Source organism: Bidens hawaiensis, unplaced genomic scaffold, assembly GCF_021521415.1.
Source record: "Bidens hawaiensis isolate Kalapana, Puna unplaced genomic scaffold, B.hawaiensis_p1.1 tig00031580_1, whole genome shotgun sequence".
NCBI lineage: Eukaryota > Viridiplantae > Streptophyta > Magnoliopsida > Asterales > Asteraceae > Bidens > Bidens hawaiensis.
In genome coordinates, this window is record NW_027495346.1 from 76,946 (window position 1) to 104,746 (window position 27,801).

The following is a 27,801-nucleotide window of genomic DNA, read 5'->3' on the forward strand; positions in this document are numbered from 1 at the left end:
CTGTCACGTCCAATCAGAAACCTCATGCTCTCCCACGAGAACAGAAGGTTCTACTGATAGTGACAGCTCGACCAATCCTTCTCTACATCTCCGGCTATAAATGCCACACATGGACAAACGCTATATGGATCCTCTCCTTCATACTCTCACTCTTTATTTTCTCATAGAAACGGTTTACAGATCCTCTCCTTCATACTCTCGCTCTTTATTTTCACGTAGGAAATACTGATTGACACACGAAGAGTGGTTATAAGAAGTCCCTTTATTCACCCACTAATAATGAGCTCAAGGTGTTAGTTGAATCAGGTATAAACTTGTTTGGGCCATAAGGCCTTATGGGTATTTGATAGGAAACCCGAAACCACATAAACTTACTTTTTGGGGTGGGGGGTTTTGCAAGATTGAGAAAGAAAGAATTATGTCGTCAGTGATCCTTCGAAGAGCATATAGAACATGTTCCATTTTATTATATCGTTACCATTACCAATCAATCTCCACACAGGATCATGTTTCCGCCTTTGATTTTACATATTCATTGAAGAATGCATCTGGGTTTTCGAATTCGAATACAAAACCAATCTTGATGATGCCGTTTAGTACTCATGCGGCATCGACATCTGATGGACTTACTGTGGATGATATTGTTAATAATCATCACTGGGTGATTCTGGATGAGACTGAAGAAGATGATTGGAAGAGCCATGCCTCTGCAATTGCTCAATCCATTTCTCTTATTAAGAGACGCTTGCAGGTATATATATGTTATAGCCAAATTACAATTTCTCTATTTATAGGTGATATTATGTAATAGTGATATTATGCGTGTGACAGTGGACCAAGTTAAAGGTAAGACTGGAGATGCTATCATTTCAAATGGAAAAGCCAGACCTTTGGGACGATCCTGTTCATGCAGCCAAAATAAGCCGTGAGCACGCTTCACTAACAGGCAAAATGAAACAAGTTAACGCTCTTGAACAAGAATTAATTGACCATATAGACATGATCAAGCTTGCTCAAGAAGAGAATGATCCAGAGTTGGAATCAGTTGGTTCTTAATTCATGTTTTATGACCCATTTTCTTTCCACTTCTTGAACATAGTTTTCTTCATTTACTTTTGTATAAACATTTAATATGTTACAGGAATCAATAAAGGCATTATTAAGGATGAGACAAAGTGTCAAAGAGACGGAACTTGAAGCTTTGCTAGCAGGGGAACATGATTCTTGCTCTTGTTACATAGAGGTTTGTTGCTAACAATGAGTTTTGGGGCCCACTTTGTGGTCAACAAGGTTCTCCAAATTTGTGGTTGTTGATGGTTATTTTACATAATTGATTATTAGTTAATTGTTTTCGACTATTGGTACTCACTAGGTACTTGTGCTGTTTTAGGTGCAAGCAGGGGCGGGTGGCACTGAGAGCATGGACTGGGCGGGCATGGTGATGCATATGTATGAAATGTGGGCCGAACGCCATGGATATGGAGTCACAGTTGTGGATGAAATGCGTGGTGAGATTGCAGGAATTAAGGTTTTTAACTTGCATGATCTCTCATTCATTTTTTGCTAAAGTACACATCGAATCAACATAAATGTATAAAAAATAGGGAAAACTTCACACAATAGTAACCAGAATTTTTAATTGTTCTACTAAAGTCAAAAGTTTTTTCGTTTCTCTAAAGTTACTCAACTTTCATTAGGTGTTCCAATCCTCTTGTAGTTTTTTGATAAATGTTATTTTTTTTTAATTTAAGTGAGACAAATGAAATATATATGAACCTTGATTGCTATTTGGTGATTATTTCTTTTTGCAATTTACTTGAAGTATGAGATAGTAGTGAAGAAAATGGATTCACTATATAATAACCAAGATTCATAATTGTTCAATTGGAGTCAAGATGGAAAAAAAAAATTTCTTAATAGTAATCAGGATTCATAAATGTTTCATTTGCGCGTTACTTAATTTATAAAATATTTACGCAAGATTGAAACACCTTATGAAAGTTGAGGAACTTTAGAGGAACAAAATAACTGAGTGATTTTAGTGAAACACTTGAGAAACTTGGTTACTATTTTGCAAAGTTACCCTTAAAATATTAAGAAAACTCATTCCTTTTATAGATGCCAACCAAACATGATAATGGAATGTGATGAAACATGTTTGTTAATGGTGTTGTTTGATTTTTGTATCAGAGGGCAACGCTTAGAGTAGATGGTGAATATGCATACGGATATGCAAAAGCGGAAGTTGGGGCCCACCGTTTGGTTCGTATCTCACCTTTTGATAGTGCTAAACGTCGACACACTTCGTTTGCTGCGGTTGCTGTAACACCCATTTTAGGGGATGGGTCTCACCATGTTCAAATCAATGAATCGGATCTAAGGATTGAAAGATACCGATCTGGTGGAGCCGGTGGTCAACACGCTAATGTGACTGATAGTGCCGTAAGGATAACCCACATACCTACTGGAATCACCGCTGCTTGCCAAAATGAGAGGTATTTGTCACAATTTCTCTTCCATTTGTGATGAATGGGTCTTTTTCTAGTATGAGTCGGATCGCCCTTCACTTATTTTTAAACTTTTTTAGTTTTATAGTAAATAAATAACTCATTAATTATGATAATAGATTATTTATCCAAGACTCGTCCAATAATAATCTAAATTTAGTAAATACTTCAATCATAAATTTTGATTATATTTATATATTCAAGACTCTAATAATCTAAATCTTTGAATAAAGCAGGCGAAGCTGGAAACAAGGTTTTTCTTTACGTTATAATGTTTTTCAGTAATAATTAAATCATTAATTATGATTATAGATACATGATTTTACGTTAACAGTCTAGATCACATTAAATAGAACAGGCTCGTGTTAAAATGGGTCCTTTTTAGTGTTGGTCAGGTTAGCCTGCAAACAAGTTTTTAAAAATTTTACTGTTTTTTTGGTAGTTATGATTATGATACATATTCTTACAATAATAATCTGAATCTTGAATGACACAGATGTGTATTTATGTGTCTTTTTTTACTTTAGGTCGCGTTAACGTGTAAGCAATACATTTTAAAGAACAATGTTTTTAGTAATAAATAACATGATAATAATAATTAGTTAATTACAGATACAAGATTCTTACATAATAATCGGGATCTTTGAATAAAACAATTTACGAGGTTGTAATTGTCTTTTGATAATTTCCCCCGGCCCGTTTGACCTGTTCCACTTATGTGTAAAATTATGTATTTGAGATGTAAAACAACCGACTCGCTATTAAGCAAGTCAAAATTACAGTTTCTGCATACCGTCTGTTATTTATTTTTAGGTCACAACACCAGAACAAGGCATCTGCTATGGCGGTACTACAATCGCGGTTGGATCAACGGGAGATGGCTCGCCAGGCTCAGATGAATGCACAATATACACAGTCTCTAACGGACAATAGTTGGGGCAATCAAATACGGTCATATATACTTCATGTATGTTTATTTTTTTGTTCTTCATCTCTTTAGGAAAGAGACAACATTTGGCTTCTTAGTACATGTGGCAAAATGGGCTGTGTAGTGTGCCAAAACAAGCTCGGGTCAAAATTTAGTGTTTAAGTACGGATTTTATCTGTTTTTTAGTTTACTGATAATTATTATTTGAAATAAGGTTATAAAATGTATATTATTTTAAATCCTATCATATTTTATCTGGTAAGTAGGAGTTTGGTGACTTTGAACCTATTTTTAAAACCTGTAATAAAATACAACCCAGGTAGGCCGGGTAATTGCAAAACGGTGTGGGTCAAGTGGGCTGGATTTGGATTGACGTTTCTATCCATAGCTTTGGAAGTGTAGTAATTTTTTAACATGGTTTTGTAAATAGTTAATGGCCTACTTGTGATTGCAATGGCTGTATTATCAGAGTAATAATCTAAATCATTCTTTTCATGAAGCAATTTAGTAGGTTTTATTTTATGTGCTTGAATAAACTTTGTTGACTTCTTCCAGTTCGACCTGCTTTTTTTTTAGCTAGATCTTTTAACATAACCCGTTGACCAATTTATAAGGTCAATGGGTCAAAAGTGCCACATCGAGTCAAATACTAATAATTTATGTTTTCTGTCATTAAACTTTGCAGCCTTATCGAATGGTGAAGGATTTACGGACCAATTATGAGGTTTCCGACCCAGATTCAGTACTTGAAGGTGAGATCGATGACTTCATTTTGAGCTTTCTAACCCACTCGATGGATAAGGAAAATAGCGAGGCATAAGAAACGGGTGTAAAATTTTTGGTTAGTTTTCTGGAGGTAAATCCTGACCAAGGTGGTTGACCAAGTGGTCTTTTAAAGGAGCAGTATCACATTCAGTTGCTACTCTTTGTCAAACTTAGAAATTGGGTTGACCTAGTCAAATTATATCTTTTGGCTATTTAAGTATTTTGGTTTTGTTATATAAACTTTTAGAATAATGTTATATCATTTAAAAAGGCATCTAACAGAGATGTGATAAGTGTGGATTGACCACTCAAAAAAACAAATTTAAGGTGTTTAAATACGTTTCAGGTGTTTTGGATTGACCAAGTCAAATATCATTTCAATGTATTTTGGGTTGACCAAGACAAATATTTTTTTAAGGTGTTTAAATGTTATTTTGGAGGGTTTTGTGAAGCTTTTAATAGTTCTATTTTTATATTTTTTTTTTAAGTTGCTAGCCATTGTCAAACTTAGAACTTGGGTTGACCAAAGTAGAAGGTTACTTTTGCAGATTATTGATATTTACGGGTGAACTTGGCGTAGTCCACTGTGCTTGATTGATTGTAACCACAAGCCTGGTTTCTAGGTGCGTAAACCACAAGCCTAGTTTCTACGTGCTACGCGTGGTCTGGTGCATGGATTTTATCTGATGGCGTATTGTCCACGTTTGTGGTCTGAAAAGAATAGCAGTGTTGTTATCTTTTGTGTAAACCAGAGAGAGAAATAAACCTTCATCCTTCTCTCCTCTCATCTAGATTGTGTTTTTGACTCTCGATATCACTTATCAGTTCTCGATTGTCATTGTGTGTTGCCGGGTTCCATTTTGGTAACCCTAGGCGACGACGTTGTGGAGGTATATGACGGTATGATGTTTCCTCTATAGAGAAACGTAATTGTTGCTCTGTTGTTGCCGCGGCTTTCCATCCGTCTATGGCAGCGGTGGAAGGTTTTCCTCACGATTCATATTTTCTCTACTTCATCTATTTGTGCATTATGATGTTGTCATCATTGTCGGGTTCCATTTAGGAACCCTAGGGGCGGCGGGTCGACCACCGGCCGGTTCCATGGCTGTGGCGGTTCCCAGACTCTTATGAAGACAAAGAAAAGAAAAGGAGAGAACGTTATAAACGAGAGTGTGAATTATCAAAATTATGATGTTGTTTCTCCTTTTTTTTTTTCTGTAGATTGTCTTTTTGAATTATCAAAATTATGAAGTGGGTCGTTTTTTAAAAAATCATTTCATTCTTTATTCTTTATTTGAATATATTCTTCGGTTTTAGTCCTAAATCCACACTAACAGTCATCCACTTGTTAAGTCGCCACATATGCACTACACATGAGAGCATTTTAGTCCTTTCAAGTTTCAACCTTTTAAAGGATATTTTATGTAACTAACTTGAAGACTTGGTTCCAACTCAAAAATTAGAGGGGCTATATATGTTAAAAATAAAAATAAAAAATAACAAAAAAAAAACCTTCATCTTCATTGATATATCCTTATTCAAGTAAAGCCCCTACCCTAAGAGCATTCTCGTCCGGATCTTCATCTCCATCTTTATAATTACACTATAAAACACTATATTTCTCTTTTTTGTTCAATTAAATAATATTACTTTATACCTTTATCATTACAGTTTTCTCTCTCCTCTACTCACAACCAATTCAACAAATATTAAAAAATAAATATGGACAAACAAAGTTTCCCCAAATTTACAAAAAAAAATCACTATCTTTTCTCTCTCCACCCTATAATTTACACTCACAACCACTTAAAACCTTACCCTATAATTTACAAACTCTCCTCACAATAATATAGGGAATGGGTTAGGAATGCTCTAAGGTTCTATAAAAATTAAGTAACACAACAAATCAATGTGTATTTATGTATGGGGATTACTCTATAGTGGTAACCAAGTTTTAAAATTGTTCCAATCAAGTCACTTATAAAATGTTTTATTCTAATCAGGTCACTAAAGTGTGTTAAAGTGTTCTAATCCTTACATGGATAGCAGGTTATGTAGGTTTTTTTAAATAGTTTAACATTGTAAAATATTTTTTAAAAATTGAGAAAAAATAATATTACAAAAAAAAATCAGATTTTCTATATTTTTTATTCGCAATTTAAAATTTATTTTTTCTCAAATTTTTAAAAAATATTTTTCAATGTCGACCTATTTAGGAAAAAAAACTGCATAACCTGCTCTGCAGGTAAAATATCTTGGACTATAACAGAAATGAAACTTTAATGACTTAATTGAAACAAAATATATTATGAGTTGCCTCATTTATTCAATTATAAAATGTGGTTACTATTCTATAGAGTAATCTTGTGTGAGTGTGTGTGTAGTTGTAATTCGCATAACCAGCATATGAGTGTGGTTGACGTCCTAAGTCTTCAATTTGTGACTTGAGGCTGTATAAACTTCTGTTTTCGCTAGTTAGGGTATCTATTATAAATTTTTGTCGACATGAGGCTTTGATGTGATTCAAATTTGGGTGGGAGGTTGGGTCTTGTTTCGACTAGATCGAGTAAGAATGGTGGATCTAAGAAGTAGAGGTGCAAAAAAAAACCCGGTTCTAGACCTGACCCAACGGTTTCTACCCAGAACCGGACCCTACCCTACCCTACCCTACCTGAAACCCGAAAGAAACCCGGTCAAATACCCGACCATACCCGGAACTGGTTCCTACCCAAACCCAGTTTTGACGTTTGTTGACCATACCCGAAACCGGTTCCTACCTAGTTTGTGCACCTCTAAGTGTTATGCGATTCTCAAACCCAGTTGCATGAATACGTTTAAACGGTGGTGGGCGGCACTCCTGTTGTTGGTATAGTGGTCAGCGCTTCTGTTGATGGTGGTGGCCTATGGTTATGTTGTTTTTTCTTTTATTTTAAATATTAGTTAAACCAAGTTAACCTACAACGTGCTAGTTAACTCAAAACTCCAGTGTCTACGTGACAATGACGTGACACGATAACTAGCTCTTGCTAGTCATCCCACGACACACAGCCTTAGCATGATTGTTGAAGGATGAGCGCAAGCTGCAAATTGCAACATCCTGTTTAGCTTGATAATGACCAATAACATGTTTTGGGGTTAAAGCAAACCAAACAAGAAAGCAAAAGGGATCCAAATGTTCCGAGTCAAACCTACTACGAGCCCAAGTTAACCATTCTTACAACCTTCATTAACATCATCAAACTGAAATACAAGTCCTAAAAGGTCAATCAAGTTGAATCTTACATTAATTATACCTAAACTTAAGATACCCATCACTACGCGCGGCTGTTTGAAAACCCATCTTTTCTAAGCATACCTAGCCGCTTTCAGAAAGTTATCAAACGGGCTAGCCGGAGGTAGCCTCATACTGTTCATTCCTGCCCGAACCACCTCATCCTCACCCAGAATCTATATCACAACAAGTCAAATGATGAGTTAACAAAACCGAGTAAATTCAAAGATCAAGAAACAATCATGTAAAGGCAACTAACCAACCTTCACGACATTTGAATTCTGACCACAACGCGTATCAGCTGGTTTTGCGTCCCCATTCACATGTGAAAGCCAAGTGGAAAGCTTTTTCCTTGAATCGGTGCCGAGGGCTTCACACTGGCCCGCCATTGCACTGAATGGAAGGGGTGAAGTGGAGACCGAGGCTCCAGCCACTTGACCAGCCGCTTCTAGTGCCTAAAAGCCAAAGTTGCATGTGTCATTAGAACTATTAGAGCGTTCATTATTCGAATGGACTCGAATAACATGAAACTCAAACGGAAACAATTTTAAATATCTTGAACCGCTTCGATTCAAATAACCCAGATCAAGTGTGCCCAGTAACCAATGCCGCGGGGGCAATACAGTAATTTCAACTTTCAAAGATTTTTAAAAATAGAAAGTTGTTCGACTTTAAGAGATAAGAGAGGAAGATGATTACTGATTCAAGAAGTTGCCGGATGCTAATAACATGAGACAGAGAGCTTTGTGTAGGAGATTTAGTAATGAATCGGGAGAGATCTGAAACAGATGATTCGCTGACTGCATCGTCCTCAACTAATGAGCTTGTAGGAAAATCCTGCAGAAAACAACAGATCCTTAAAAACTGTTATCAAATATATGGGAATAAAAAATTGCACGAAAAGTTTTAACATGTTACCGTATCGAAAGAAAGGGATTCTTTTGAATGAGCAACTCTGTGAGAGTTCTCCAAATGAAGCATGGATTCAGGACCAAACATTGCATCATCGGGCGTGAATGTTTCCAATAACTGAATACGCAGTTCAGCCGTCTCCATCTTATAAAGTAGACACAAAGAAACACAAATTTACTAAAAAGAACCATATATCCATCAGAAATAACTAGAGTTGGGAATGGGTGAAACCAGCTCTGGTTGAAACAAGTCTTTCTTTGGCTTGGGTCAAACAGGAAGTTTATAATAACAAGCTGAAATGATGAACTCGGGTTCAGCTCGTAAAAAGCTCGAGCAAGCTCATATATTTAAAATAAAAATTAATTTTATAAGTTTACACATATTGAGATTTGAGATTTATATATATAAGATCTTTTAACATGCAAATAATGCACAATTAACAAACTACAAAAGTTATAATTTATATATATTATAATTTAGGTTATACTTTTGAATTCTAATTTGCATATATATTATAATTTAGGTTAAAACTTGAGCTTTAATTTAAACGTGCCGTGAGCCAGCTAAACGAACCTTACAGGTGAGCCTAAAAGCCAAGCTAACCTTAGCTCGGCTCTGCTTGTTTACAAAAGTGCCGATATTGAGCGGTCGGCAAGCATTTTGAACAGCCCTAGTTTCAGTCTGAAACTTTCAGATTGGGTTGCCCCACAAACACTTGTCCATTTTCAGTTTTTAATAAAGAATGTATGTTAATTATGATTATAGACACAATAGCAATCTAAATCTTAAATAAAACTGATTTAAGAAATTGTATGTGTTACAAAGATTGAGCAACTTTCAACCCATTAGGCCCATTTGACTCATTCCCCTTTCAGCAAATCTTCTAGACCCGATAATAAATAATGGGTTAAAATTTCCACCCCAAAAAAGAAATGTAAGAATCATGATCCATCAGAGACATTACCTGTGTTATATGAGATAACTTTTTGACTAAAATATCAACAATGGCCCCATACGACCGGGACATCTTGCGTTGCAACTCAGCAAGCAATGCAGCAGCCGTTTTATTATCATGGTCCGAAGAATATTCTTTTAGATCTGCCTGAGGCTTCACATGCACTTGAAAGTCATCACTGATACCCAAGTAATTATCCACCTGAAACGAAACAATCATCAATCAAGTGTCAAAAGGCACTGATGTTATTATAAACCCTAATCAGTTAAGGAGAAAACTCACATCTGATTTAAGCATTGGCTTGAGTACATCAACAATATCAGAAATTTGATACATCTTGGCAGCAAACATCAGCATTGAGGTTGATAATGTAAGAAGTGATCTTTGATGAGCTGGACACAACATTCCATTGATATGATCCAATGATGTCTTTAAAAGTGATAGAGGAAGTTGAAAGATGCGGACAACAAGATTGTCATTTGGATTCTGCAATAATACATGGAAATAATGGTGATTTCGCACGTGAAATTGAAGTTACATGTCAGAAAAAGAATGAGATATGATGTCATCTTACCTTGAGACGCAAGGATACGAGTGTTAAGCAAAAGGAATAAGCTAGTGCTTCAATATTTGGAAGAGTGTTGTCGGGAAGATTGGCTTGTATCCAGAAAGCCGACAGTAATTGAGTAATTTGATCCTCACTAAACTTCATAACGGATGATTCCTGTCACAACAAAAAAAAGAACATTTTTTATCTTTTGCCAAGTTAGCGGTGCAGGGATTTCAAAATCCATACTCTTGTAAGATCATAGATAGTTTCCATTTGTAGGGTTGGTTCTTCCTTAAGGTATATCTTGTGATGTAGTTAAATGATTCCATCATTCTACCACAATAAAGATTAATATGCTTACTGATGAATGAGCAACATGCCATATAGGCCTGTAAACGAACCAAACGTTCGGTGAACTTTCGTGAACCGTTCGGTGGGAAGTTCGTTTATTTAATAAACGAATGAACATGAACAAAATATTTGTGTTCATTTAATTAAACGAACGAACATGAACACATGCTGCGTTCGTTCATTTATATTCATTAACATTCATTTAAGTCTGTTTATTTATGTTCGTTTATGTATTAATAGAAAATAATTAAATATTATCTGGATAAGTCATCTACTTAAAGGTTTTATATTTGTTAATTTGTGTTCATTTAAGTGTTTTCATTTATCTTCGTTTATGTTTATTTGTGTTCATTTACATTTGTTCATATATGTTCGTTATGTTCGTTTATCTTTGTTCCGTTTAGATTTTAAACAAATGAACACAAACGAACATAAACGAACACAAATGCTCATTTTTTAAATAAACGAACATGAACATAAATATTTGTTCGATTAAGTGTTTGTTTAAAGTTAAATGAACAAACCCGAACATGCCATTGTTTGTGTGCGTTCAATTCGTTTACAGGCTTTCATAATTCACATTGATGAATACACCGGTCTTAATCTCTAGGCTCTTCCAATTTTATTTGTGTTTGTGAACACATTCATTTACTTAATGAACGAACACGAACATAAAAATCGTGTTCGGTAAGTGTTTGTGAACACATTATTTCCTTAACAAACAAACATGCACAAGACCTTGTTCGTGTTCGTTCGGTTACAGCCCTACCATTATGTTACTTCTATTAATCATAATAAATGATTAAATGCATCATTTATTTTCTTAAAAATTAAAAAAGTACTATTTGTAGGTCGACCTAACTAACCGGTACCATAAATTCAGCCCAAACCCGAATGAACCCAATCCCCCCCCCCCCCTCTTCTTTTCCCTTTTCATTAATATGTAGAAGATGACATGTTCTTACTGCATCAGACAACGCCATTTCACCGACAGTAATGGAGCTTATTTTCTGAAAATTAGGGGATTTCTTGTGGGCCCGCACGCTTTTCCTTTCCGCCTCGGTGTTTTCCTTTTCAACCTGAATAGAATCTTCACTTTTTTCAACTCCTGGCCCGTCTTTTTCTCTTTGAAGCTTATTAAGTAAAGATGTAACCATTGCAAGCACAGATGCACTATCAGAACTCCATCTTCTCGTATGATTAGAAGCATCGCGTCTAAAGTGGTTAGAATTTGGGATCAGAAGAACAGAAAATATTTGATGTCCACTCAAACGAATTTCAACATCCGGATGCAACATTAATTTAATAAGTTGAAGAAGAAGACCCTCCGGAAACACCTAGTACATGTAAAAATTTAAAAGATTTATATAAAAAAAATATTTTTTTTAAATTAAACTATTGGATATATGAAACACCTAATATTACCTGTTGTGCACTAGAGGAAACCGAAGCAACGACAATCATGTGGGCGAGAATAATCATAGATCCCGTTGTTGCACGGGCAACGATGCTGCTTGGGGGTAGATTCTCGAGTGTTGTTGACATTACATCAAACAGTGGCCGTGAATCAGCAATCTAGCAAAGATATTATACAAACTGAAATTAGAATTTTAGAATTGTAAAGAAAGTAGGTAATAAGGTGACTAATTAATTAATAAAAACTAATAAAATTCTGTATAATAAAAGTGAGAAGAATAAAAGAAAAAAAAATAGAAAATAATAGAATTGTAAAAATTACACACAAAGTTGTAAGAGCAAATGGTCACTTTTAAAAAACTAACAAAACAACGGATAGAGGAAAGGATGAAAATTGTGACAACATATGAACTTCATGACTTTTTGTACTTAATGAATATAAGGAAACGATTTGCAAGCATGTGAAAACCGATCCGTAACCGAAAAACAAACCCAAACAAAAACCAACAACTTGGTTAAGGTTTTGCAAAAACCAAAATTTCGGTTTGATTTTGGTTTTGCATGGATATAAAACCGGAAAAACCAAACTGGTCTGTATTTATGGATATTCATTTTTTATTTTGAACTTTATGTAATTTATAAGAATTTAATAAATTGTATAACCCAAATAGTAGCCCAAATGTATAATAATCAAGTAATTCATAATTAACAAAAAAAACTTGGGCCCTAATTCATTGACTTTGGCCAACTTTTTGCGGGCCCAAAAATTTCAATCCCAAATACTAAAACCGAAACTGAAGTGCTGGACAGTTTCTGGATCGGTTTGAGCCAAAATCAAACCCAAACCAGCCCATGCACACCCCTTGATACAGGACAAAAACTGTAATATACTCAAGTAATATGACCCGAGGAAATTTATTGGAAAATAAGCATACCCCTTTGGCTATTTCAAGTAAGCAATCTTCAATTGAAGATTGGAGTAACGTATTCAACAATTCGTGTTCACGAACTGATTCATCGGTTGCTTGAAGGCTTTTCCTCAAATGCCTGCAGAGATCACTGACATAACCAATATCTTTAAGAGCAACTTCAGATCTAACTTGTCTGGCCAAAGCGGTAGTAGTTTGTATGACATATGACTTAAGTTCAGGATCGTGCAACACGTTTTTGTGGTCCAAATGGTGAACAACTGAAGCCAGTATCAACTGCTTGTTCTCTGTAACAGAAACAATCAAATCCACTACATAAATCATGTGAAAAACTTGTGTACGTATTTGGAACAACATAAAAGGTTAATTAAATCGAGGCAAATGCAAACTGGGGATGTAAATGAGCCAAGCCACTCGTTGCCTTGTTAGCTGCTGGAGATCAGCTCGCTTTAAGCTTAAACTTAGCCAATAAACCTCGTCTAATAAACGAGCCTAAGCTTCATATACCGAGCTCGCTAGCCTTAATGAAACAAGAATTTATATATATATATATATAACAATTTGTATTAATACAAATATATAATAAATATAGATTACATTATGAATTAATTATATGTATACTTATTAGGACAATAAATGAGTTGAGTGGGCTTGGCTCGTTTGTATTAACGAGCTGAAATGTTGAGCTGGAACTCATAAAAAGCCTCGGGCTTGGCTCGTTTGTCTTAATGAGTTGAAGCATTGATCTCGAGCTCAGCTCGTAAAAAGCTATGAGTAGGCTGGTCTAAGTTTTTAAAAATTTATATACATTATTGCATACACATAGTGCATAATTAATAAACTATAAAATCTATAACTTGCACATATTAAATTTGGTATACTTTTGGTTAGAATTCATATATATTTTAAAATTCGGGCTTTATTAGAACGAGCCAACGAGCGAGCTAAACTAGTCCAACGAGTCAAGCTTGCCTTGGCTCAGGCTCAACGCGTTTACAAACCAAGACAGCTCAGCTCGGCTAGTTTACAAAAACCCGATAACCCTAATAATTATTAAAAAAATAACTGAACTATATACGTGTGTGTGTGTGTGTTTGTATAAAAATATAATTACAAATACATATAATAATTATATGAGAAAAAATAATAATAACTAGTAAATAAGTAAGTGAGCCAAGCTCGAACTTGAAAAGTGCTTAACATAAGCAGAGCTCGAGTGTTGGATACAGCTCTCAAAACGAGCCGAGCTCAAGCTATACAAGCCAGTTCAGCTCATCTATACCCTAATGTAAACAAATCAAAGTACCTGGGCTCTCTACAAAGTAAGCCATATCAGACAAAACAAGCAATCCCAACCCATGAGGTGGAACCCATTGTCTGTTAGAATCAAAATAGACAAACATCGGGTCGAGTATTCTACGCATCGTTGTACTCTCTTTAGCAAGTTCCACCATTCGTTGAATGCAAATTTGAGCCCATATTTTAGGCGTCTCAGCCTCTTCTCTGTGACATAATACAATTGATTCAAACATGTTATTGAAGGAAAAAAATTGTAGTTGTAAGGACAGTAATGATCATAACCTAGTCAAAAGGGATGGATCTTTCTTTTCAGCTTGTGGTTTTACAGTCATGTAGCTAGAATCGGTTTCATTGACAGGACCCTTCCCTTCACATCTAACCACCTCATCGACCCAATTATGATGTGCTTCACCTCGATCATCATCTTGGCTCGAGTTGGTGTTTGGCTCATAGTTACCCAAAATCACATGCACAATCTGCATTGCGAAATTCAATATACAGTATTATAATAATCCCACATGTGGATAAGCGTGTAAATGAACTGAACGTTTAGTGAATTGTTCGGCTGGAAGTGTGTTCGTTTGACTAATAAACAAACGAAAATTGACAAATGTTTTTTGTGGACATGTGAAGAGAAGACAGACGACGAATCCTGTTAGATCCGTAGAAAACATTACTATAGAGGGGAGGAGGGGTAGAGGACGACTGAAATTGACTTGGGATGAGAGGATTAGGAATGATTTGATAGACCTAAACCTCTCCGAGGACATGGTTGAGGATAGGAATTCGTGGAGAAGTAGAATTAAAGTTAAGGATTTTTAGGGAGAATTGAATACCTTAGGGCTTAGACTTAACTTATTTAGGTCACATACCATAATGGTATTTCCCTTACATATATTATTATTATTATAATTATTATTAGTTTTTATATAGCTGTTAAACTGTGATCTTATTATTAATATTATTATTAGTAGTAGTAGTTTTTATATAACTGTTAAACTTTGATTTCCTTTATTTTGCTTCATACACATGTAGCCGAGGGTCTCTCTGAAAGCCACCTCTTTATTCCTTTGGATAGAGGTACGGTGTGCCTACATCCCACCCTCCCCAGACCCTACTTATAGCTTTGCTGTCGGTGGGACTTTACTGGGTATGATTGATTGATTGATTGATTTTTTGTTTATTTGGTTAACAAACAAGCATGAACACGTGCCTCGTTCGTTCACTTGCGTTTGTGAATGTTCGCTCGTTTGTGTTCATTTAAATTCGTTAGTTTACAGTTGGTTTAGTTCGTTCGTTTATATCTATTTAAAATAATTATGATCATTACAAAGTAGTCCATCTCTATGGAATTAAAGAATCACCTCTTACAATTTAGTATAATTTTTTTTATATTTTTGGCCCAGCATATTGATGTTCATGTTTACTTTCAGTTGGTTTCGCTCGGTCATGGTTGTTCATTGATGTGCATTCATTTGTGTTCGTAAATCGTTCATTTATACCATTAACAAACAAGCATGCACACACGTATTCTGAACGAACAAACACGAACCAGAAAATCCAATTCGTTTAATTGTGTGTGTTCGATCGTTTGTTCAGCTAAAGTTAAATGAAAGAACACGAACATGGCCCATTCCTTTTTGTTCGGTTCGTTAAGAAACTTATCAACCAACAAAAACGTGATTAAAATAAACGAACCTCGTCAAAATCAGAAAATATATGCGAGAATTCTGTCATAAACCAAATCTGCAATACACGTTAGACAAAGTGTTATCTTTGATTTAAGACGCTTATTCGCATTTGAGCGCAATTTGTTAAAAGCATACCATGGCTGAAAGGCATTGTAAGCTTGCTGCCCTTAATTTTGTCTTCTCGTCTTCTTCTCCGGGTTTACGGGCTAGCATGCAAAGCTTTTGAACTAGGTTTTCAAGATTATATGTGTAAGTTCCATCCACCTATAGAGCAGCAAGTCTTACGTAAGAAAACATATGAAAGTAGCAAAAGGTGCTACCACTAAAATGAAGTGATGTTATTATTCACCTGGCTATAGATGAATCTAACAAGAGTCTGGCATCCAATTATCTGGACCGTATCACGTTTAATATCATCCAGAAGTTCAATCGAAACATTCATCAAGTTGACCGCAAAATATGCCCTGAAAATTTAGTTTTAAAAATTCCCACTTAACTATACTAGTCGACGACACTAACAAACTACAATAAGAACTTACATTTGGTCTTTGCACATGCAAATCAACTTACTATACACCTCAGTAATAACAGTAACCAGATGAACATGATCTAAGCGCAGCTCTTTGTAGCATCTTTCTTCGAGATACTTTGCAATCTATAAGTAATAATAACAGTGGTTATTAATCATCAATAATAATAATAATAATAGTGCAGGCAGGCAGGCACTAACTTTGGGGATCCGAAAAGGGTTTTTGGCTGCATATTCACACAATTTGGCGATCTTGCGTTCGTTAGGAGCGTCAGCCTGCACCGAAAATAAAAAGAATCAGTTTGTTGAAAAGAAATAAAAAATAGAAATTGAAACTAACAGGGGATTTGGGGAAGATTTGAGCAAGCAGTTTCTTGTATCTTTTAACGGGCTGGCGAGAGCGTGATCGCAGGGCGGGGCAGCAAACACACATGTTGACACATGCTGGGAATAACTTTCTTGAAATTACACCCATAATATCTTCCAGCAACCCTAGGTTTCAAAATTTAAAAACAGAATAAACAACCCTAAATGTAAAGTAGAAATTCGCATCTAAAAAAGTTTATTCTTGTCGTAAACAAAAATTAGGAAAACGTAATTTAATTTAAACTACATGAATGCACCTAGAATTCAAAATAAAAAAGAAATATAACAACCCATAAGCAGAAAATCAAGATTTACTGAAGCAGAAATATGAGACACATTTGAGTAATTTTGCACAATTATCTAAATAAAAATGGAGAGACTAAATTTGCAGAGTTTTGTGGGTGAAATAAAGTAAGTACCTTTTGGAGGAAGAAGAGAAGAGAAGAGAAGAGAAGAGTTGTAGTTGTAATTGTAATTTTAGGGGTTTGAGTTGAATGGAGATTGGTGAGAGGAGGATGGATGCGTACGTTAGACAGTCACGTGGGTGACTAATGTAATGGAAGAGAGAAGAACAAGTAAGCTTTTGTCAGACTCAATAACACTTTAATTATGTTTTTTTTTTCTTTTTTTTTGGGCCTACGGTTTCAGACTTTGTAACGCACCTATTTGTTTTTTAAATCTTCTTTGGATTTTTCCCTCTATCATCTTTCTTTTTAAATGAGTTGTGATGTACGTCCTGTATTAAAGGGTGTCTGTCTTTTATGTGGCGTATTGTACAATACGCTCCATCATATTAAGGGATATAGTGATATACGCCGTGTATTGTGCAATATGCGGCATGTAGAGTACGACTGACAACCTAGGTTGTCATTTCGTACCATATATGTCGCGTATTGCACAATACGGGGCATATAGGTTTGAATAATTGAGCAATCCGGCTCCTTTTTTTAAAAAAAATTTTAGAGGTTTTTTTAGTGGTCAAAAATGGTTCTCAAATTTTTCAATTTTATAATGGTTCTCTTAAGATCTTTGTCATATATATATATAGGGGGTGGGATTTATATATATATATATATATATATATATATATATATAGGGGGGATTTATAGAGAACTAGAGAACTATTATATATATATATATATATAATGGTTCATATATATATATATATATAGGGGGTGGGATTTATAGAGAACTAGAGAACTATTAAGGAATTATTTTTAACTAATTTAAAAAAATTATTTTATGATTTTTTTTTCTTTCCTCCTTCTAATAAGATGATATTGTTCCTAAAAAAAACTTCGATGTAATGCGTATGTGCAGTAGTGTGTATTGTATATATAAAATAGTGTTTTATTGCATATAATACAACACAAATACATTATCTAAATACACACTATTGAATATATGCAAATACGACACTAATAATTGTATGCAAAACACATTATCACATATATGTAATACAACACTAATGCACATATGCACTATATCGATTTTTTTTATTTTTGTGTATAATATAACACTATTGCAAATATACAATACAAACAACTACATATATGCTATTCAACACTATTTCAAATATCAAAATGCACACTATTGCACATATGCATTATAAAAAAAGTCGGTGTATTGCATATATGCATTACTCGTTAATTTTTTTTATTTTTTTATTTTTTTTTTATGGTGAAGAATAACAACATATGAGAAGGATGAAAGAAAAAAAATTTTAAAAATATTTTTTTAATTAAATTAAAAATATTTCATTATTAGTTCTCTAGTTCTCTCTATAAATAGGAGTTCTCTCATGATCCTCTCCATATATATATATATATATATATATATATATATATATATATATGTTACCATACACAAAAACATGCACACACAATTCACTATCCCCTTTCGAGAATCAAAACCAAAAAATAAAATGTGGTGTTTCGACAATATGTTTCCTGACAATGAAGAGAGCCGGGATACGAGTCTAACGATCAACTTAGCGCATCGGGATTGCCTGATTTGAACCATGTTTCGTTGTATATTGATATAATATAAATTTGTTAGGTTGTTAATAACTAAAATATGTTACCATTGCGTTTGTCAGGAGTATCACCATTACGATAGTCGGGCTGGACAGTCTTATGAACAGCCTAGCACGCCCGGGTTACCAAATTTGAACAAGGTAATATATGTTTAATATAAAGTTGTTATTTGATTTTCAACTAATACATGTTACCATTACGTTTTTCAGGAGTATTTCGCTTACGAGAGTCAACCTGAACAATTTTATGGTGAGCCAATGTACCAGTTACCGGTTGGCGGGTCAGATTATTTAATTATTATATTTATTATTATTAGTATTATTGTTAGGATTATTAATTTAATTTTATTAGTATCATTATTTAATTATTATATTTATTATTATTATTATTATTATCTATAATAATAACTAGTTGGCTCGCCTGTCGCGTTGCGACATACCTGGGCAGCCAACCAGATGTTGGGGAGCGTATATTAATTAGGTTTAGTCCATATTATTGTTGCTTATATATGCTGCATGTTTGAGTCTTACATGATGAGAGGTGGTAGATAATATCCAAAACAATTGACTTCTACATGTTAATATCCAAGTTACTTTGACTTCTACATGCTAATACCCAAGTTACTGTTTATGCCCTACTCTTGCCAAAAAGTAATGCCTTCTTTGCTAGATGTCTTCAGTCAAGCCATTCCTAAAAATGCTTATCCATGTTCTTCGTTGCATCTTTTGCTTTTTTTCTCCCGGGCCTGTCATTTATTAGATAGGTTAAGTACATTGATAAGTTGACCAGGTATGGGTCAAATGTAACACCATGGGTATATCATTCAAATTGCAGGTAACACAACCATTTATTCTATTTTAAAGGTTTATAAACACACATTTTTTTTCATTTCTATATATTAATCAAGACTAAATACAACAAAGACATACGTCTTTAGGAAAATCTAGAAGTCGTCACTTACCGATTACCAAATGATAACCACCACGAAATAACTCTCATGCACGACATTACCAAATTTTTGTTTACCAATCATTAATCTGCACAAAGGCCACAACTAAATCAACGCGTAAGTAATCTCAAGAAGTAAACTCAAGAAAGTAGTAGTAGTAGTGGTAGGTGGTAGTAGTAGTAGTATTAATGCATCAGATTATAAACAGTTTATACGCCCTGCTTGCGGTGCGCACATATAATGTATATATGTGTGAACCCTTGGGTGGGCAAAAGTAAAATTGCACTAATTTTGACGTTATTTTACTAATCACGTGAAAATAACGTTAAAAATGGTGGAAGGTTAATCAGGCATCATGTGGTGGCGTTGATAGCCGAAAGACAAGGGTACATGCACCAATCAGCCGGTGTCCCGATGATTGAGTGTTATGTGTCTTATGTCCAAGGCTTGATTCAAAACTACTATCGAGCCGGGGGTCTCACCGGAAGCAGCCTCTCTATCCCTAGGTAAGGCTGTCTACATCTTACCCTCCTCAGACCCTACCATAGCATTGCTATTGGTGGGATATACTGAGTACGATGATGATGATGATGATATTATAAACAGTTTATGCTTATTTCAAACTGATTATTCTTATTTGATAAATTGATTGATGGATTCAAATTCAAGCTCTTAAGCATTGAAAAACCGGAAACAACTTTTGATGTTTAAAACATCAAAACTCAATTTATATAGTATACAATATCAAGGGTCGGTAGGCTTCAGTAGTTGTACAACATGCTTTTGTTTTTGTACATTCCTTTCCTTATTCTTTAACTGATCTCAGACCACACAGACTCTCTTTTTCCCTCCTGTGCATTCACCATTGTCATCACTCATCTCAATCCTCAGCTTTGTAACACCACCATCGTCGTTGCTTACAAACCTTAGGTGACGATTTCGATTGTTTAAGGCGGTGTCAGACCGCGCCTCCGATTAACACTATCTATGGTATCCGTATGCTCATTATCTATCTCTAATTATAGGTCATTGATTTGTTTTGGTTTCTCTCTTTCCGGTCGTCCACGACGGCAAGGACATCTATGGTCTGTTACAAGTTTAAAGGTTCTTAAACTGATGGGCCATTTGGGGCATGTAATCTAAAACATTAATTATTCTTTTTATTGATCGTTTATGTAGGATGTTGCCTTGATTTTAGATCAATAACAACTAACACTTATAGGATTGTACCTCTGATTGATTTTTGAATCACATGTAGGCACTTGAATTATAATTGAAGTTGGGAGATATCATTTGTTGAAATTTGCAATTGAGCTTGAAATTTTTTTTAGCTTCTGAAAATTAGTTTTCATTAAACAACCTAAACGATTTACACAGCCTGATTAACTTTAAAAAATGAAATAATTCTCATGCATAACTATTGAAATTGTTAATGGTTACACAACTAACTTTAGTTATAGCATCACATATCTAACTTTAGTTATAGCTTCATCTATCTTGCAGGTTAGAAATGGCTGACCGACTACAACTATCGAATGCATTGACTTACGCACATTTGGTTTGTCGTTAGGTTTTGTCATTAAGAGGCAGTGATGAGTTAAGTAAACACCATTCCTTAGCGTGGAAAACAAAAACAAAAAAAATACACCCAACCCCGCCGCAACGCGGCGGGTGAACCAACTAGTTGACACTTTAATAACCTTGCAACTAAATATCACTTATCACCTGAAATTTTTGTTAGTGAGGCTTAATGTGACAAATAAGCAAACATGAAAACAGATATAATCTAACTGACACACCCGCATTGCGGCTACAGTGGCGGTGTTACAAAAAATGATCTGTATATAGCCAAGAATCAACACAAAGAGGCTCAGATACGTAATCATCATAGCCTATCATCCAAAATTGATGTATAATGAAAACCAAAAACCCAACGATCGAACAAAGTTCGTCTTTGAGATTCACATGGCTGCACGAACAAATCACATACAAAAAAATAAAATCAAGCGACAACACACAAAAGTAGAGCGAAAGCAAATCATATATCACTAAATCAACGACAACAAAAAGACGAGTCAAACCAAATCAAATATATACTAAACTTTGCAACATCTTGACTCAAAGCAAACATCATAACCCAACCCAAACTAAAAAAGTTGAAGCAGGGTTGCTAACCAAGGCTCAGATCCGCTACAGGCTGCAAAATAGGTTGCCTCGCCAGAAACCGATAAACCATAGAGAAAAATGACAAATTTATCAACGAACATCGTCGTGGGGCACCCAACATAGACCCGCTACCTCTAGCAAAAGTCATCGTGAGATCGAGTCCCCTTAAAGTGGACAACAAGCAAAGCCCACTGTCGCCAAAGGTTTCTAAATGGAACCCGACAACAGTCAAACATGGCCGCTAGCGACCATGGAAGGCAAAGCAGCCGAAAACGACGAACATGAGGATTCGAACAGGAAGCAAAATCTTTAATCAGACCACTGCCATCATGAGATAACCATCACATCCACACCATCAGAAAAACCCCAACCCCAAATTTGGGATTTATATATTTACATTTTTGTCGGGGCTCAAATCAATCATATTGGGATTCATAATCATAATAATGAAGCTTCTTGTAAAAGAATCATACCTACGACAGGAAATCATCGAAACAGAGACGGTCAAGACGGTGTCGTAGCCACCTTCGGCCGCCACCAACAGTTATAACCATCGCCACCGTCCGCCAACACCACATCACCGCTACCCGGAAACAGTGACGATGTCAAGGAAAACACAGCGTGGAATGAAGATGGTGGAAAGGCAAATCACGGTGATGGCGATAAGCGGTGGAAAAGCCAGAAGATATCAAATACTGTGATTAGAGTACAGTCGTCAAAACACCATCGAACCAAAAGGCTTAAAAAAGACACGTAGCAACACTCAGGACACCTGGCAATAAAGTACACAACCAAGATGAAATAAGCACCGTGTGATATTAGAAGCGCAACGTACAACTACGCATGCATAGAGTTAGACGTAAATGTAGATATATAAATAATAAATATATAATAACAATAATAATAACATCAATACATGGCCTTTACAATAAAAGGGGGATTAATATGCCATGTATAGTTTTATACGTCGCATATTAAACCCCTTCTCACCATCTGTATCTTCTTCTGTATTCCTTCTCACACACAAAAAAACATCCAAACCCCACCACCATCTCCATTCAACTCGTCGTCCAAACCCCACCACCATCCTCATCTCCCCGTCGTCCATCCGTCGGCGGCGCCCAAACCCAACCACCATCCCCGTTCAACTCGCCGTCCAAACCTCACCACCATCCCCGTCAACACGCCGTCCATCCCGTCGCCGCCGTCCAAACACCACCACCATTCCTGTCGCCGCCGTCCAAACCCCACCACCACCAAACACCGTCATCACCACCGTCGCCGTTAATATTAAAAGGTACATTTTCATTATTAACTTAGATCGAATAATTTTTATTCGGGTATAATTTTTATTCGAGTTTAGTTTGTTATTGTCGGGTTGTTACTGTTGGTTTACAAAGTGTGAATGGTTAGATTGATGGGTTGTTATTGTCGGATTATTGTTATTGTTGGTTTACAAAGTGTGAATGGTTAGATTGATGGGTTGTTATTGTCAGGGTTGCTATTATCGGGTTGTTATTTTTGGTTTACAAAGTGTGAATGGTTAGATTGTCGGGGGTTGTTGTTATTGTCGGGTTGTTGTAACGTCTTTATTATTGTTGTTGTTGCTGTTGCTGCTGCTGCTGTTATTGTTATTGTTATAATAATAATATTATTATTATTTTTATTATTATAATTTAATTATTATTTAATTATTAAATATGCAGGGTCGATGACCACGTTGATGTTCACGATGCGCCGTTTTCGGCCCTCGGCTTCGACGACACGCCATTTTTATAGTTTGTATATATTTTGTTTTATTTTGTACAAACTCGATGTTTTGTATATAATAATGTTTTGGTTTGGTGTATATACGTGTTTATTGTTTTGGTAAAAAAATTTGTTATAAAAACACATCTTTTTAAACAAAATTATTATATAAAAACAATAAAGAAAAGAAAAAAACTAAAATATAAAAAGAAAAAGGAAAAAAACATTAAAAAATTAAATAAAAACATAATAAGATAAAATTGGTAGGGTTTTCTGAAAAAAAAAAAAACCTCTATATGCCCCCTATTGTGCAATACGAGGCATATAGAGTGGTTTTTTTAGAAACCCATTTGGTGCCCCTAAAAATCCGTTTTAAATAGGTCACTTGTCATGACACTAAATTCCTTTTGATTACATTTATTTATGTTTTTTAATATATATATATATGTTTTCCCTATCTTAAATATATATATATATATATATAAACGAAACCTCTTTGTTTTCTCTCAAGCAACCAGATTGTTTTATTTGTAAATGGTGGTTTCTTATGCATTTGACCTAAATTCACGGGTATGAGTCTAACCATACCCAGATAATTATTAAACAGGTTATAACATCTCATTATATTAAAAGTTAATATCACCAAATATTTGATATGAAAATCCTATAAAATAGGGATATACCAAGAATTAATATCCAATTTTTTTTAAAAAGATATTATTTATAATTATGAAACAATTTTATAGTATAAAAAAATAAACGGGTCATGGGTCTCATCAAACCCAGATAGCTTTTAAACGGGTTATAATATCTCATTTATTTATGAAACTTTTTCATCATCAAACCCTAAGTATATTATTAATATTTTTACAATAAATAAAATTAAAATACAAAATATAATAAATAATAGAAACGTAAAATGTAAAACAAACATCGTAATCACACCCTAACTTAATTTCTCAACTTGGATTTAGTTACATTAGCAATTCTTTTTTCTTTTAAGTTTAACTTAAATGAAAAGTTTCAGAAAATAGTATCCAAATTATAACAAATGATCATAAACGAATAAATATAAAAATTATTCGTTCAACGTTTCATTAAAAAATGAGCATAACCAAACATAAATTAATCAAAATAGGTTCAAGCATATTATTAACTTCTTAGAATAAATAAACTAAAATCTAAAAAAAAATACATTCACAATATTATAAAAGAAAATTTTAAGCAACCCCCGTAATACGGGGGATAAAAACTAGTAATATATATATAAACGAAACATTTAAAAGCTCTATGGTTGTTCCTTATATTCTCTCAAGCCACCAGATTGTATTATTTGTAAATGGAGGCTTCTCATACATTTGACCCGAATTCACGGATATGAGTCTCACCAAACCCATATATTCCTTAAACGGGTTATAACATCTCACTAAATTAAATATTAACCTCATCAAATATTTGATATGAAAATCCTATAAAATAAGGGTATACTAAAAATAATATTTTATTTCTTTTAAGAAAGATATATATTATTTATAATTAAAAAACAATTTTATAGTAAAAATAAAAAAAATAAGCGGGTCACGGTTTCACCAAACCCAAATAGCTTTTAGACCGGGTTTTAACATCTCATTTATTTGTGAAACACTTTCATCATTAAATACTAAGTATATTATTAACTTCAGTACAATAAATAAAATTAAAATACAAAAAATATATAAATATTATAAATGAATAATCTAAAATAACTATAAAATTGTTTATTAATTATAAATCTAAAAAAAAAGATAAAATTATAATAATATTAGAAACGAATAAATAAAATTAAAATCTCAAAAATATATATAAATATAAAAAAAATTATGTTTGTGTAAATGTGTGTTAATATTTAATTAAGATTAAATAAATAAAAGAGTATGGACTTGTCTAATGGAAGATGGAATAAGGGATGGTTATGGGCCTTAGGTCCATGAGCTTAAGGGAGTATAAATACTCCTTAAACCTCCCTAAAACCCTAAATCCCTCCTTTTTATCTCCTAGCCTCCCTACACACTCTAAAACACACACAAACCCTCCATAACAATCGGTTGTGACCCAAGACCATGATCCAAGGCTAAACCGAGCTTGGGTTATTGTGGATCTTGACTATACAAGCAAGATACGAGCTTATTGTTGCATACCGAAGCTAACCGTAACCTAACAAGCGCCAAAAAGGTATGTTTCACGTATAAAGGTTATGTTTTTATGAACGTTTGCCCAAAAACTTAACCCTAGAGCAAATCGGGTATAGATGTATCATAAAAATGTAAACTTGATGTTTAAAATGGACTTAATGAACTCGTTAGTAAATACGGTTCACTTAGAAACCCTAAATCTAGCTTAATTGCGTTTAAAACCAATAAAAGGTTCAAGCTTTATGGATAAACGAACTAGGTCTTAGCCGAAAATGGAAATGACGATGTGTAAACGGTGATATAACACCATGATAGGAGGTTGAATATTTATACACATATAATAATAATAAAAAGGATACTGATGACCTTTAGTGGATGTATTCGAGTGGAACGAGGATTCGAAAGGAACACATTCGAATGGTACATGAAGGAATGGAGGAATTCGAATAGAAATAAGGAAAAACAGAAAAGGAAAGAATACAAGGCAAATTCGAATACATGTTAAACCGGATACATATTGTATTCAAATAACATGTCTATTCGAATACATATTGTATTCGAATAACATGTCTATTCGAATACATGTTGTATTCAAATAACATGTCAATTCGCATACAAATGTACTCTACCACCGTCCAAACACTATTTGAATACAGAAAGAATGAAAGATTGAACAAGTGTTGTCTATTCAAATACAATACATGATTATTCTCGAATACATTGTATTCGAATACAAGGGAATACATGATTATATTCGAATACAAGGGAATACATGACTATATTCGAATACAAGTCCCTTAGAATTCAAATGTATCCTAACTCATGCCATTCGAATACATGGGAATTCGCATACATATGTATTCTAATAGCTTCCATTCGAATACAACAAGGAAAGAAAGAAAGAACAACGTTACAAGTATACTCTATTCGAATATATGTTGCACTCTAACATAAAATTTATATTCAAACATAAGAAGTATTCTAACATAAGTCCATTTGAATACAAAGTATACGAATACAAGAACATACATGTGAATACAGTGCCTTACCAGGCCATTATATAGACCAGACTTAACAATTTCTGCTGAAACTTAAGTAATGAGTTTAGGGTTAGTTAATTAACACATATAAATGATATATAGTTAGCTGAGCCCAGCTAAAGAAAGGAATCACTATTAACTCAGAAAGAAACAAGAGACAGATGAGTTTCTAGCCCCATTTTCTTGTTATGTTTTCGGAGTTGTATGTATACTAAATGTGATTTTTAATACACTTACCATAAGTGGTAAGTGTATGCCATAATGATAAATGTGATAGTTATATATATGTTTTAAATGCATGTTTAACGGTACGTGAACGATCTTCGGATATTGCACGTATTGTCAAGGAAGGTAATGTGTAGTAAATATGAAATGAGTATGTAAAAGAAAGTTTGTATGAATATTATATTATAAAGACAAGAAAGGTAAGGTATATAGAAGAAAAGGGAACCAGACCCCGATAATATTCGAGGCAAGAGGGAACCGAACCCTAATAATATTCTAGGCAAGAGAAAACCGAACCCTAATAATATTCGAGGCAAGAGGGAACTGGGCCCTATTAGTACTCGAGGAAAGTAGGGCGTAATGCTCTTTAAAACGTAAGGTATGAATATTAACGAAAGAAAGTATGAAGGTAAGTAAGTGTATAATGAGCGAATGTATGAAGGTATAAAGTATGAATGGAAGTATGCATGTATGTAGATTAAAGAAAGCAAAGCAGGTTAAGTATGTAATTATGAATGTATTATATGCAGGGGCGGACCCACATAGTGTGGATCGGGGTCCCGGGACACCAATGTTTTTTAAAAATTTATTAGAAGCGGTATATTAAATTTTTTGAGGACCCCATAAGATTTAATACTTGGAACCCATACTATTAATGTTGATGTGGTCTGGTGGAAAGTCCCTTGTTTTATCTTTGAAAGGTCATGGGTTCAAGTCTTACAAGGCTCAGTTTTTGGTTTTTTGTGTTAATTTTTGGTGTTAATCAATCATTTGATTGCTAATGTTGCAATGATAACTTTGGAAACATTCAAACACCTCTAAAATACATATCATTGTTTTCAACTTTATGCATGGTTTCTTTAGAAACATTCAAACACTTTAAAATATCAGTTTTATTTTTCACTAGTTTAAGTTAATGGTTTTCAACACATGCTTATGAAAGGGTGGATCTAGGTTCTATCTCAAAAATGTTTAAGAAAGGGAAAACAAAGTGTT

At 34.3% G+C, this 27,801-nt stretch overlaps 2 protein-coding genes across 2 annotated transcripts; one reads left to right on the forward strand and one right to left on the reverse strand.

The window, feature by feature from the left end:
- The first annotated feature begins 418 nt into the window (after positions 1–418).
- LOC143582397 (peptide chain release factor PrfB2, chloroplastic-like) lies at positions 419–4,521 on the forward strand. Its single transcript, XM_077064974.1, has 7 exons — positions 419–751; positions 832–1,044; positions 1,142–1,243; positions 1,391–1,528; positions 2,191–2,495; positions 3,321–3,474; positions 4,121–4,521. The coding sequence occupies exons 1-7, from the start codon at positions 419–421 to the stop codon at positions 4,253–4,255; spliced, it is 1,380 nt and encodes a 459-aa protein (XP_076921089.1). The 3' UTR covers positions 4,256–4,521.
- A 2,847-nt stretch (positions 4,522–7,368) lies between these two features.
- On the reverse strand, positions 7,369–16,584 carry LOC143582396 (protein SEMI-ROLLED LEAF 2-like). Its single transcript, XM_077064973.1, has 18 exons — positions 16,444–16,584; positions 16,305–16,379; positions 16,114–16,229; positions 15,924–16,038; positions 15,710–15,838; positions 15,582–15,629; positions 14,166–14,359; positions 13,891–14,087; positions 12,591–12,871; positions 11,665–11,814; positions 11,205–11,576; positions 9,913–10,062; positions 9,621–9,824; positions 9,348–9,539; positions 8,390–8,527; positions 8,171–8,308; positions 7,735–7,926; positions 7,369–7,647 (listed from the first exon to the last, which is right to left on the reverse strand). Exons 1-18 carry the CDS (start codon positions 16,576–16,578, stop codon positions 7,546–7,548), a joined length of 2,928 nt encoding a protein of 975 aa, XP_076921088.1. The 5' UTR covers positions 16,579–16,584; the 3' UTR covers positions 7,369–7,545.
- Between the last annotated feature and the right edge of the window lie 11,217 nt (positions 16,585–27,801).

Excerpts from the sequence above, each read along its gene's own strand:
- LOC143582397 (XM_077064974.1), top strand. The coding sequence starts at position 419 with ATGTCGTCAGTGATCCTTCGAAGAGCATATAGAACATGTTCCATTTTA. Across the intron at positions 1,244-1,390 it reads CTTGCTCTTGTTACATAGAG|GTGCAAGCAGGGGCGGGTGG; the intron begins GTTTGTTGCTAA and ends GTGCTGTTTTAG. Across the intron at positions 3,475-4,120 it reads TACGGTCATATATACTTCAT|CCTTATCGAATGGTGAAGGA; the intron begins GTATGTTTATTT and ends TAAACTTTGCAG.
- LOC143582396 (XM_077064973.1), bottom strand. The coding sequence starts at position 16,578 with ATGGGTGTAATTTCAAGAAAGTTATTCCCAGCATGTGTCAACATGTGT. Across the intron at positions 16,380-16,443 it reads AAATCTTCCCCAAATCCCCT|GCTGACGCTCCTAACGAACG; the intron begins GTTAGTTTCAAT and ends TTTTCGGTGCAG. Across the intron at positions 10,063-11,204 it reads AAATGGCGTTGTCTGATGCA|GAATCATCCGTTATGAAGTT; the intron begins GTAAGAACATGT and ends TTGTTGTGACAG.